Consider the following 13,329-nt stretch of genomic DNA (forward strand, 5'->3'; position numbering starts at 1 on the left):
ATTCAAGGAAGCATGCAGAAATTATTTAGCATTCTGCATCTGGTTTCTCTAGGTTCCTTAGCTCTGCTAATTATTAGTTATCTTTTAGCTTGTCAAGAGGGTCTAGAAAATTCTCTCATAGAATAGGGGGGAAAAAACACCGTAACGAAGGGATTCTCTTTTTTTATAATCTTTTTGTGCCCGATTAAAGTGTTGACATTTAAACAATCCAATTCTCCAAAGACTGATGAATACTGAGCCTCAAACGTTGGTCCTTTTGGTCCGAAGGGAAAGAGTTCTTACATTGTGTTGCGTTGCAGGCCTGCAGAAATTGGCTTTTTGGTCAGATATGAATCTCTACAAAGAAAGAGTTCCAGAGCTGTCATAATACTTCTCACCTTGACAATTTGCGTTTACGAGAGCTGGGGAGCGAGGTCTGCCCTTGTAATGTGTGTTGTGTGTTTAGAGTTAAAAGGTCTTGGGATTGCATTGGCTGCTGAACGTCGACTCTGGGAGGATTTTTATGCTCTTGTCACAAATGGCTGTGCTTGTCCATGGCTGCTTGATATTGTGGGTTATCTGGGGATGATATTTACTGGGCTATTTTCAGGGTTCTGTGTGTCATTATCTAGCCTAGCGGTAGACTGCCGTGATTTGGCAAAGTAGAAGTGGTTTTTTCCAACTTGTTGCAGAAGGAGTTTCTGTTCCTGTTTCCCATTTGAAGTAGGAAGGAAGCTGGCAGCCCTAGGTTAGACTACTGACCTCCTGTCCAGTAAACTCTGCTTCCATTTGTGCCGGGCAGCAATGCTTCCTTCAGCAAACTCTTCTGTAGATAACGTAACGCTACATGTGACTCACAAGGTGGCTGGTGGAGGCTTCAGACTGCGCTGAACTGATGTATGCCATGGTCTGTTGGTGCTGGAAGAGATGGTCCTTCTCTGCTCCTTTGGCAGCCCAGGTTTGCTGGCTAACACAACTGAAAGCTGCTCGCTGTCCTGGTGGGTGAGTTTTCTGCCCGCTTACCAAAGTAAACTGGGTCACTGACAGTGCTGCTCTAGAGGAGGAAATGGGAAAATACGACGAGAGTGAGCTGAGGTGGGATTAGTAGGCTTGCCCTTTAGCATGACAGTGACCCGTAAACACCATTTCAACTATACTCTGATTTCTTTAGTTATTCCTGGGTCCATCTCACATGAGAGATCTCTGCCATAGCCAAGGCTTTGCTATGAGCTTAGAGTCTGAATTTTCAGGTGCTGTAAGGTGCAGGGGGCTTATTAACAAAGTAAGAGCTGCATGGAAGCATTTTTTTGAGATAGGAACATTCAGACAGCTAAATTATCACACTTACTTTCTTAGTAGTATGTGTCACTGTGATATCAAGTACTTGGCCAGTAATTATTTTGTCTCTGAGACTCAGGTCGGTAATTATTTTTGAATCTCTGTTCCTCATCCAGCTAAATCAGGAGTTTGGAAGAACACACTCTTATGTCTATCTGCTATCTGAACCTTTTTCTATGTGAGATTTCCCTGTGCTTTGGTGTCCTGTGAATTAATTGCATTGTGCCTTGCCTCCCTGAAACAGGATTTTTAATTGCATTTTTTTCTAGCCTTAATAACAAAACAAACAAAACTAAAAAAAAACAACACACAAACATACAAGCTAAAGCTTTAAGCTGTAGGAGAAGATATGTTTTTGGATCACTGCTCTACCTATAAAATTAAGGCTTCTGAGACAGAAGCAACAGTGTACGTACATGACACCATCTGCCCAGAAAACCTCACTTGTGGAACTTGGCCGTCTGTCTGTAACTTCTTTTTCCTTTATACAAGACAGCATTATGTCAGCGAGCACTGCCCAAGGAAAGGGAGGCTGCTCAAATTTCTGGGTCCTTGTGCTGTGAATTTCTAGAAGCCTCATTTAGTCCTCGGTTCAGGAACGCGCACACCTGAATTAAAGGCACAATGGTCCTTGCTAATCGGTGGGCGATCTCCGTACAGATGTTCAGGGGCACAGTCCAGCTGGTGTGAGTGCTGGGGAGCATTTCTTAGCTGGCGTGTCTGTGCTAGCCTCCCGGCAGGCTGTCTCCTGTGCCATGGGGCTGCTCTCATGGGTGGAGCTCACAGCTCAGCAGGGCTGTGTTGTTTTTTATTTTTTTTTTTTCCCCTGTATGCATTGGCTAGAGGGGGATTTACGGAGTGCAGCAGACCTACAGCAAACAGCTCGGGCTCTGTGGTGCTGCACAACCACGGCTGGTCACAACCGTGGCCTTAACAACAGCTGAAAGCTTCCCCTCTGCCTCGCTTAGGTCTCGCACGTGCTGCAACTGTGGCGACGTGGGATGTGGAGGTGGCAGAGTTCAGCGTTTAGTGTTGTGACCAGTAACGCTGCTTTCATTTTTTTTTCCAAGCTCTAGCCAAGCATTTTGCAGCTATGAGTGCTTGTGTGACCAAGAGGAGCACTGCAGGTGACAGGTTTGTTGGTCATCCTGGCAGGCACGGGGTGCCCAAGGAAGCGCTGCTGTGGGCCAGCTGCTCGAGCAAGGGGCTCGTGCACTGTAAGGAAATGCTCCCCAAGATAACTGGTGCCTGACTTTCAGTAGTATTGAATATATAAAATGTCTGAACTACAATGAGGGTCCTTCTGGTTCTTTTGGAGGCGAGAGGGAAAGCAGGATGTGTTCTCCTTTTCTGCTGTCACGAGCATGACTGCTCAGTTATCATCGTGTTGTAATCTCTTAGCTGCTGCTTCCAGCTTTGCTTTTCATCGCCCCGCACCTAACTTCTCCAGGGTGAGCTGATGAGTCAAAGTGCAAACCTGCCTGGTGCTCAAAGTAAGCTAGTGTTGGGTATTTTTTAATCTTTAGCGAATAATGGCAGTTTTGCAAACAGAAGGCATCTTTTTAGCACTGCGTTCAGATACTGAGGTGTATCTAAAGGTGGGTTTTGAGGTGATACTAAAGGTGGGTTTATTACACCTCCATAGGTATTCACTTTGTATGCATAAATAATCAACTGTAATTACCAGGGAAGATACCTCTACCTCTGATAATTGTGTTCATTTGGTTTCAAACTTAAAACTTGATGTAGATACGTGAGTATCACCTCCGTTTGGATCCTTAAGCTTCTTTGTGGTTTCTGACCCGGGTATTGCTGAGAAACCACAAAAGCAGATCCTATAGCAGTGCCTCAGAGTCAATTTTGAGAGTTTTGCTGTGGTGGCTTGCGTTGAGGTGTAGCGGCTGGGGAAGTCTGGTGGATTTTTTTTTTTTTGCTACAGGCAAAGGTGCCAAGAGCTACTGACTGCACTCTTTGGTTTGGTGAAGGGTGTGTGTGTCTATCTGCCAATGCATGCATACACATACACAGGTGTGTTAGCACTTCGGTGTAAGTGAGAGGAAGCTGTAGCTGTAGCAGTACTAGAATTTAATTGTAGGGATCTGCGTTCAGGTAACTTACAGCTTCTCGAAGGGACGGATTGCTGAGGATTGCAGCAGCTTTCCTGGACTGCTGTGTTGGGCACTGCCTGGTGTGCCCTTGTACTGGGACCGAGGAGGAGTTGCTGCTAAACATCTTAAACATCCTAATGTTGTCCTCTTCAGGAATTCTTTCATTGTTCGTGATGGTAGTGTTATGGGAATAAAGGAGCTGGAGTTTGATCATTCTTTTTATTCCTCCAGTGGTTTTATTGAAAGAAGAAGGAGAGTTTCATTTTTCATGCGATATTTTATTCTGCAATTATTCTTCTCAGTCTTTTTTTTTTTTTACAACTTGCTGGTGTGTTATCATTGATGCTGAATGAAAACAAAGTATTTTAGTCAGAACCAGCGTGGTGAATTTAATATTTTACTGTTGCACAGAACTGTTTTGAGACAGTTCCTAGGGCCGTATTCATCTCCGATACCTACATCTGCGAGGGTGACTCAAGCTGCTATTGGTAAGAGATCTTATTTTGACTTGTGTTATTCATTAAGCAAGACTTAATTTCCTGACAGGCATGATCTTTGCTTGCTTTCGCAAAGAAATACGAAATGATATATTGCAAAAACGATAAAGGTGCCATTGTAAAAACTGCGGAGTGTTCTTATCCATTTGTATAAAAATCCTAGGATTAACACAGTGGAGACAAGCAGCAGTAAAATATTGTTCCGTCTGTTAGTCTTCCTATGTGCTTGAGATACCTGTTGAACAGAGCTTAGCTATGGAAATTTGCTGGTGAGGTTTGCTGCCGAGGTCCTGCCCAGCAGGGAGGAAGGGAGCCAAGAGCAGCGCTGTGCCGCACGAGCACGGCCGCGTGCACACCCCCAGCCCAGATTCTCACGGGAGCGAGCTGCACGCAGACGTATTCCCGAGTCGTCGGGACCGTCAGCATGGAATCGGACCTTTGGATTTCATCCTCCACCTCCTTTCTCATCTTCCCCAGGCTTCCGTGCCAAACTTCTTGTGAGAATCAACTTTCTCCTTTCCCTACCCGATCCTTTCATTTTTCTTAAAAGGAAAAAGGAGATTTTTAGGTGCTGGAACTTTTTTTACCTCCTTCTCTTAAAGGAGTAGAGAATGTCTGTGAACCAGGTGAGCTGATGTCCTTGGAATTAAGACAAAAAAGGTTTAACCCAAGCACTGTTACTTGGGGGATGCTTGCCCTCTGGCAGGGAGGTTGTGGATCCCGACACGGAGTTAGCTGCTCACCTAGCGGGGTGTTGATTGAAGCCTGAAATTGCTTGTTTTGCTTTGCTGATTTTGTGCTGCTCTTAGGGTCTTTGAGCTCTTAGTCAAAAACACTTGATAGAAAAATCTGTTTGATATATGTGAGCATCGCGACCACTTTTGGATCTCCCGAGCTTCCCATCTTACTGAACTGTGAGCTCTGTTCTCAAGGCAGCCTGCTCTTGGTTTTCTAGTATCAACACACAAATCTGCGAGATGTATTAAAACCGAAGTAATGAGCGTCTGGGAACTTTATGGTAATGCTTTTCTTAAAGGTAGTTTTTCATAACTGTACTTTTGTTCTGAGCCACGATAAGGGCTGCATGCGCTTCAGATATTCAAAGCGCTCCGCAAGCTGCTGGCTTTGAAGCGCTGCCGTTTGATGTTCCCGTCTCTCCAGTTTGGGGCCTTTGGTATTTGCTCTGAAAAATCCAAAGGAAGTTTTTTTTTTTTTCTCGGGCAAAGTCAGGGCTCCAGAAATGCTGACTCAGTGTGATGAAACAGCAGTAAAAATAATAATAAAAGAGAAATTCCCTCCCTCATTCCTTCGAGTGTTTGTCTTTCTACCAGAGTCTTATATCAACACAGTCCAGGGTCCTTAGGTGGAGGGTGTTTATCTGCGTTGGGTGTGGGAGCTATTGGGAGCAGAGAAACTTTTTGTTTTATTTTCGTGTAGGAGTACTTTGCTTTTTTTCTTTTCTTTCCTGGAAATATGTTGTTGAATGGAGGTACTTCGAGTCTATAAATAAACTGTAATAGTGGGTTTAGGGCCTCTGTTCTCAAACCAGATCTGGCCTTTTCAACTTTTATTGAGGATACTTCTATTCCTTGGGGGTGAAATGTAGTTCTGAAGTCTGTGCCTGTAGCCATGTGTGCATGCTGTAAGGAAATGCATTTAAGACATAAACTGTTTTAGCCCCTTGGAGAAACTTGCTACATTTGCAGGAAAAAAAAAATAAAAATCCAAGCCTGAAAATGTTATTTCTGACAGTCTGAGAAACAAAAGCCAGATTTTTAGTTTCCTGCTTGTGGCTATGTTGGTAACTGATGCTGTCAGTTGTAAGTGCTTCCTGGATTTACAACAGAGAAATGAGGTCCCTTTTTATTTTTCTGCTGTATAAAGATAGCAGGCTGACATCTCCTCAGCTGGGCACTGAGGATGCCTCTGAAATCCCTATAGTGGGTAGCCTGGTAATCGAGGCCAGAAAAGCATCACCTGTTACGTTCCATACAGGAGTTTCTTTACAGAATATATGCTATTTTTTTGGCTGATTAATAGCGTATGGCTCTGAAGTGGCTGGGCCTGTTTCCTTTATACAAATGATACTTGAGTGCAGTCTGAGTGTGACCCAAGACCGCGCAGGAGTCTGCTGTTAGTGAGTTTTGGCTTGTTGAATTTTTGGTATTTCTTACATTAAGTTGTGTGGCGTGGTTACGCTCTGTTCCTTAGTAGCGCTACTTAAACGGTGTTTTTCTCTGCAAAACACTATGGTAAAAACACTAAGTTAAAGTCTCCTGGTAACACTTTCATTCGTGTTATTGATTAAATGATCTGTTCTCCCTTATAATTCCTCAATGTTTGTGTTTAAATTTCTTAAAAGGCCTCCAGCCAAACAGAGTTACGGCTCCCTTCAAAGTATCCTAAGTGTGCTGCGCAGCTCTCAACGAAGGCCCCTGGAGCTGGTGTTTTTACCGCTTCTCTTGACTTCTAATACAAGTTTGTTTGTGCCACTGAGCAGGCAGAGCCTTCCCAGGTCATCTCGTCTCCTTCCATCCAGCCCACAGATGGGGACGGGGAGGGATTGTGCCCGGCACGGGGCTCCGGAGCCGCATCGCCGCAGTCGGTGCGTTTGCGACAGCCGTCTCTGAATATATGGAACGTGGGCTGGACAACTCCGGCGTGTTTCTGTATTTTTGTTTCGAGTATTACATTATCAGGAAAGAATTTGGGAGGACTATTTTTACAATTGGCCTTAAACAGAGGATAAAGGAAACAGCGCAGATCCCAGCCTTCGGTGAAGTAACAGGAAGGGAAGCAATGAAAACCATAAACCGTGCTGAGTAACATTTCCTCTCTTCTGCTACGCCCCCCTACGGGTGACAGAGTCTTTATTGAGGCTGACAGGATTCCCAATAAAAGCTGCATTCCCTCTATGTAAGGAGCCTGCTGAATCACTAACGCCAGTCAAGGCGGCAGGCTGGAGGGGAGCCGGCTGTTTGCAGCTTGCTGTCCCTTTTCCAAGAACTACTTCAGTTTGCTTTACTGAAATGTAGGCATTCTAATTAATGATTTTAATATAGAGACTTTCAGCCGCTGTTCCAGAGGGTGTTAAAATCCTTATCCCGATACTGAATGCATGTTGGATCCTGCTGAAGTTTCTTTCCAGCCTCCTTTCCCATGGTACTTGGTGCTCAGCGCGGAGGCTGGGGCAGCTTGCAGCCATGCAGCCTCCTGCCCCCCGAACTGCCGTACCTGGGGCTTCTCTCCAACGTCAGTGGAATGCGTCTTACAGCTGCTACCAGATGGTTTATCTGTCCTTTCAAAGGCAGAATTTTTTTTTAATATGTTGTCTGTGATACAGATGAATCTGTAACACCTTCAGAAAACACTAATGCTTTTGTTTGCTCTGAAGCATATAAAATAAGCATCCTGGCAGCTGTCTTTTCTTGCCCCGGCAGAAATACGGATGCAGCACCCCGTCAGCCATGCCGTGTGCTTCAAGAAGCAGGTTGTTGTGCGGGCGGGGAGCCCTGGTGGCTCGTCAGCACAGCCAGACCGGGCATCAGGAGCCACAAGTGAGCCAAGCGTGCGTTCCTGCAGCAGGAACTGAACGTGCTGCGGTGGGGCGGAGGGATGGGTTTTGTGCCATGCTGCGGGACAGGTCTGCCTGTGAGAGCCGTCAGCCTGGGACTTGCTGATCGAAGCATCGCATGTGGGAGCTGGAAGAAATCCACTGGATCGCTGAGCCCTGGCTCTGTGGCAGTGCTGCGTGGTCCCGGTGTCCCCTTGCAAGTGACACGAAGCATGTAACGTGCGGGAGGGGTTGTGGAGGGATTTATGGCTTCCTTGGCTCCTTGATAGCTCGGTGCAACTGCTGAGGATGGCTCTTCGTGAGATTTATCAGAACTCGCAACAGTGAGCTCATTTTGGAACAATTTACTCCATTTTCCTTAGAAATAGAACAGATTTCCTGCTTAGTGTTTTAATGTAATCATGTGTTACTAGCACACCTGGCTGGGGTCACATCATTTAAAGCATCAGGTTTTCATTTTTATGTTTGCTTTTGATGCAATAATTTCGTTCTCATTCCAAAGTGCCCACTCTTAACGCTGCAGGAGAGTTCGTCTTGGAAGCCTTACTTCTGCCTTACAGCGAAGAAATGTGGTTCATGCAAATTGCAGTTGCTCTGGCTGGATTTTTTTTTATTGTTCAGAAAACTTTGTGTTCAGAACGCTGTAGTTGAGACCACCCTCATTCCTCTGGATCTTCCATCCCAAGCGCTGTAAAGCTGCTCCCAGGATTTAAGGGAAAAGACTGGGAGAGAAAAGGGTGAAGCAGGGAAGTGACACAGACTGCTCGGGTGGCAGAGAGGCAGGGATACCCTCCTTGTTGGGGGCTGTTCTGTGCTAAGCAGAATGGTAATTGTTATATTTACCTGGTTTGCTCTTATGTGATGAGTTTTCAATGCATGCTGCTGGTGATTCTTAAATTTTTCCTCGCACTACAGTTGCGGCGTCTTGTAGCAATTATGTGAGCAGGCGTCTGGCGGGGAAAAGGAGAAGTGGGCAAGTATTCACTCCCTTCAGAGTGCTTTGGGACAAGGACATTGCTGTAAAAGAAGGCTGATCTACACAACATCACGCTGCTGCTGAAATCTCCCTGTTTTTCTCTGGCTTAGCGGCCGGCCCAGCTTTGTGCCGGGAGGATGCGTGTGTCGGGCGATAACAGCTGCCGCCGACGGAAGCCGGGCGATAGCAGTGCCCCCGGCAGAGCCCTCCCTTGATTTCTGCCCTCCTGCCTAGGCGCACGCTGTTCCCCACACAGCCCAACGCTGCACGTGATGGGTGTGAAGGCGTCGTGCCCTCTGCTCTGCAGACGTAGCAGTTGTTTCGCCACTTCCTGGCTCTCCGGGCCTTCTCGTGGCTTTGCCTGGCGTCTGTCCGGCGGGCGGGCATCTGTCCTGCTCCCAACGAGGGCACTCAGCTGCTGAGCTCTGCACTGAGAGCAGGAGGTGAGGAAGATGAGTCCTGTGGGGCTGCTGTGCATGCAGCGACCACGTCCCAGCTCCTGTCGGTCTCCAACAGCAGCTGCTTGCTCCCCTCTGCTCTTTGCCCAGCTCCCCGCCTTCCCGTGGCTCGCTGGAGCTGTAATTTTAGCTGGGCGGACAGAAAACGTGAGCTGGCTCCTCCAGAAATACACCGGACAAGGTGTAGTTGTCCGCTGAACACTGAGGAGTACGTCTGGCTGTACTATGTCAAGGCAGATACTGTGCGTAGTTTCAGGGTGATAAATGCACTGAAAATAAAGATTACAAAATAATAATAAAAAAATGAACTTTGACCTTGATCCCTAGTTTTGTGCGTGTGGAAATACTGTTTTTTTGTCAATAATTGCTCTTCAGATGGGTTTTGGCAGAAAGATGTAAAGAGATTGTATGGAAAGGTTCTGTAATTTCTCAGCGAGATCTTTGAGTTCTGCTCCCGTCCCATTTATTGTTGCACTTTGGTACCGTCCTTTTTTATAGCACTTTCTCTCTGTAACGGATAGATACCTGCAGAAGTAATCTCTGCCCTTTGTACTGTGGTTGTGTGTTTGTCTGGCGTTTGTAACCGGTGCCGCAGTGTAGATCAGATGTTTAAAATAACAGTTTCTAATCCTATTTTTGGCTTGGTAAGATGGATTTGGTGAAAGGAGCACTGCGGGCTGTGGTTAAGGACTTCTCGTGTGCGGTACGTGCCGTGCAGCTGGGCTGGCAGCGTCCAGGTGGGTGTGCAAGGGTACGAACCCTGCCTGGCATGTGGGCTTGCAAATGCTGTGCCAGTGCTGTTGGTGCCATAGAATTGTTCACATTGGAGTGGATGATCTTGGAGGCCTTTTCCAGCCTTTAACCTAGTGTTAAAGTCCACCACTGAACCATGCTACTAAGTTCTCCATCTACGCATTTCTGGAAGACCTTCAGGGATGGTGATGGGCAGCCTGGGTGGATGCCACACACCCCTTTCAGTTAGGAAATATCTCCTGCTGCCCAACCTAAACCTCTCATGCTGCAACTTGAGGCCGTTTCCCCACATCTTATCATTTGGTGCTCGGGAGAAGATCCCAATCCCCCCCCACTACAGCTTTCTTTAAGGTAATGGTAGAGCGTGATGAGGTCTGCCCTGAGCCTCCTCTTCTCCAGGCTGAACAACCCCAGCTCCCTCAGCTGCTCCTCATAAGACCTGTTCTCTGGACCCTTCACCAGCTTTGTTGCCTTTTGTTGGACATGAAAATAATTAAATGAGATGGGAGCAATGGAGGAAACCCCCCCCATGTGTGACTGGTGTGAAATTTTTACATTATCTGGAAAAACGGAGCTGCGGGTAAACCTCCCTCGTTAGATTTTACAGGGGCGTGTGAGGAGAAGGAAGAACTCCCCTGGCTGTCTGTGAAGGATCTTTTTTAAAACAAACAGGCGAACAAAGCTTTGTCAGCATGACATTTAAAGCACGTTGCATGGGTGCACGCTGTGCCGGAGCGGAGATGACACAACCTGGGGGAGATGTGCTCCCATGCAGGTCTGGTGCTGCTGGCACCCAGCGGAGCTGACGGTGGGGATGGCTCTTCCAAAATCCCTTGCTCTGATTTTATTTTTTTCCATCTTTGCTGTGGACTGGATGTCCCTGAGATGAGGGATGCTTTCTGGGCAGGAATCCCTTTATGCTGAGGCCGCTTTGTGCCACGGCCAGGGCGTGCTGGAGTAACCTGCTCTGTGGAGGTGTGAGGAATAATCCTCGAGGATGCGGTCACTTTTTGTATGTGCAGCCTGAACTTTGTTGTGAAGCGTGAATACGAGCTTTTATTCCGCTTACAGTGCTGTGTAACTCATGACAATAGGACTGCTAATGTAACGCATTTAAAAGACATCATTATAACTGTGTCTCAACTGAATTATTCAGAAGGAAATGTAGGCAAGCGTGTGTAGACACAACACGTAGGAATGAGTGAAAAATTCTGGTCATAACCCTGCTGCTGCCTGTGGCCGGGCCTGGCCGGAGCTGGAGCATCCCCAGCCGGGCAAGCAGGGCCCAGGTGGAGGAGGAAGAGCCGGCCATGGGGGCTTTGCTTTTCCCTTGTTGCATTCAGGTTTTAACTAGCAAGATGCTGCTAACTACCGGGGTGCTCTGTGGTCGGAGGATACCTCTGCCACGGCTCGGTGCTGGACGTTTTCTGTCAGGGAAGCTGGTGCGGCTCCTGCTCAACAGCCTGTCAGGGGCTCGAGCGGCCCCGGGCTGCCCACAGGCCCTGGTGGTCGCGTTTGGGGTCTCACCCCAAGAAGCGTTGTGTTTGGGATCTGTTTCGGGGATCTGTTTCGGAGCTGGCGCTCGTGGGCGTTTCACTACAAAAAAATCGAGTACGTGGTAACTCACAGCTGAGGGTTAATACGAGACTGGGCGGTGTGAAACGGATGCTTTATAGATGGAGCATTAAACATTCAGGCCTTCTGTTTAATTTTCATGGGTTTGGTAATGACATTTAGAAAAAAAAATCAGTTTTATTGGTTTTACGTGGCCTGCAATTACATCTGACCTTTCCCTTGGTATAACAGTCTGTGTCCGCTATATTTCTAAACATTGACTATTAAACCAACGAACTTTTCTAAAGTAAATCTATTGTAAACTTTGAGGCTAGCATTGGTATTGATTTATCTTTTGTAAACACCGTATAAATGCAGTACTTGAAAATTCAGAGCATGTTTTCCGAGGCCAAGCTGGAGAGACTGCTGCGTGGCGTATAATGATTTTGTTGTGCATGTATTTAATGCTAACAGCCCACCTGTTCGGGATAGTAAATTAAGTGATGAATAGCCCTAGTGAGCTTTTTCTTAGCATGTGGCCTGCACCATCAGCACAGATATTTTTGTGACTAAAGAGAATTCTGTGTAGTGAGAAGTTTAAACAGCTGCTTCTCCTAATTGCCACTTCTATATAAAGTCCAATCTTTAAAGTGAAATCATCTGCAAGTTTTAATATTGTTGCTTCAGAAAAGTTGCATTTTTCCGTGGTTGCTATCGGGTGGCTCTGATGCGATGCCGAGTCTTCATAGTAGGAGGTGGGGGACAAATCTAACTCCACGTTGTCTTCGCCTTTGCCGAAGAGTATTTTGGAGTGACTTTTAACGCGAACTTCCAGTTAGAGGCAGTAGGATGGAGCAGAGTTTGTAATGGGGATACCAGCTGGGTCTCAGATAGGGAAAATATTTCATGTCCGCACCTAATGTTCTTATTATGAGAAGGTACTGTAGTTCTCTGCACTATGAATTGTAGTGAGACTACGTGGCTTAGGTTTTCTCCAGTGTTCTTTGCTATTAGCAAGGTAACTTTGCAAGATTGTAATGACTCTTCTAAATAGGGGAAAAAATGGCAATGTTTCAATGATTTTTGATCCTGGAGGAATAGGACTGTGCTGTTGGGTTTACGCTGTATGTCGTTTGCTGCAGTATCCATTCATATAAATCATTTTCAGAGAGGTTTCTAATAAGTCTGCTTCAAAATCTATTTCGGGTAACTCTTTTTGCATCAACTGAACTTTGCCCTTTTTGCTTCAGCAGCTTAAGTGTGAGCAGGGTTCTCCAAGCCTGTGCATGTCCCAGCCTAGCTACTGATCCAGGCCTTGTTCCTCTCTAAAATTGTTTTGTAAGGCTGTGGAACATGTTTTGGAACCTTAGAAAGTAGCACAGAAGTGATTAGATGCTGTGAATGAAGTTGCTCATGTCTTTTCTTTTTTCTTCCCTTGTTTTCTTTTTAGGACTTAAATACAATCTACTCTTTCCTTCATGGACTGGACATACTGTCACACTTCAGGGAACACCAGCTAAGGTAAAGTACAACGGAGCTAGCTAGCATCGCATAACACAGCCAGCATGCAGACAGTTTTTGTGGAGATGAGCAAGGTTTTTCCTCGGCCTGCACTTCGGGGTGGCAGGACATTATCCGAGTCCATTGCTGAGCTAAGTCACTGCAGCGATGTGGCATCGAATCCAAACTAATTAGCTTTGCTAACAATGAAGGCAGGGCTTACTGCCATATGTCTGCAAAGGACTTTGTAGAAAGTACCCTGTGTTAACTGGATTGCAAATGCTTTTTAATGCCGCAGACACTCAGATGATCTCAGAACAAAAAATGGAAGGCCAACAAAGCACAAAAAGTGCGTTGGAAGTATTTTAGTTCCTTCAGTTCTGTTGCTATGGGTAATTCCAATGTGTAGGAGTGATTTAAACACTTAGAGAACAAGTTGTATGTTATCTATTTGGGTAATGAAGAACACCGTAATAATTTGAATTTTATGGTTAAGCACATCCTTTGTTTAGAACAAAAAAGAGTGGAATTTGAGGTCTCAAAGCCTTAAAGTGATTCTGCTGAAATGTGATCATTAATGGCTTATGATCTT

General features: G+C 46.0%; 1 protein-coding gene across 6 annotated transcripts in view; it reads left to right on the forward strand.

Moving 5' to 3' along the window:
- RAPGEF6 (Rap guanine nucleotide exchange factor 6) overlaps positions 1-13,329 on the forward strand; it is a 120,654-nt gene that overhangs the window by 11,318 nt on the left and 96,007 nt on the right. For all 6 annotated transcript variants that reach the window (XM_066977033.1, XM_066977035.1, XM_066977030.1 and 3 more), the window contains exon 2: positions 12,688-12,758. In XM_066977033.1, the coding sequence (XP_066833134.1) occupies positions 12,688-12,758 (71 nt within the window). The remainder of the gene's footprint in view (positions 1-12,687; positions 12,759-13,329) is intronic.

Source organism: Anser cygnoides, chromosome 14 (genome assembly GCF_040182565.1).
Source record: "Anser cygnoides isolate HZ-2024a breed goose chromosome 14, Taihu_goose_T2T_genome, whole genome shotgun sequence".
Lineage (NCBI taxonomy): Eukaryota > Metazoa > Chordata > Aves > Anseriformes > Anatidae > Anser > Anser cygnoides.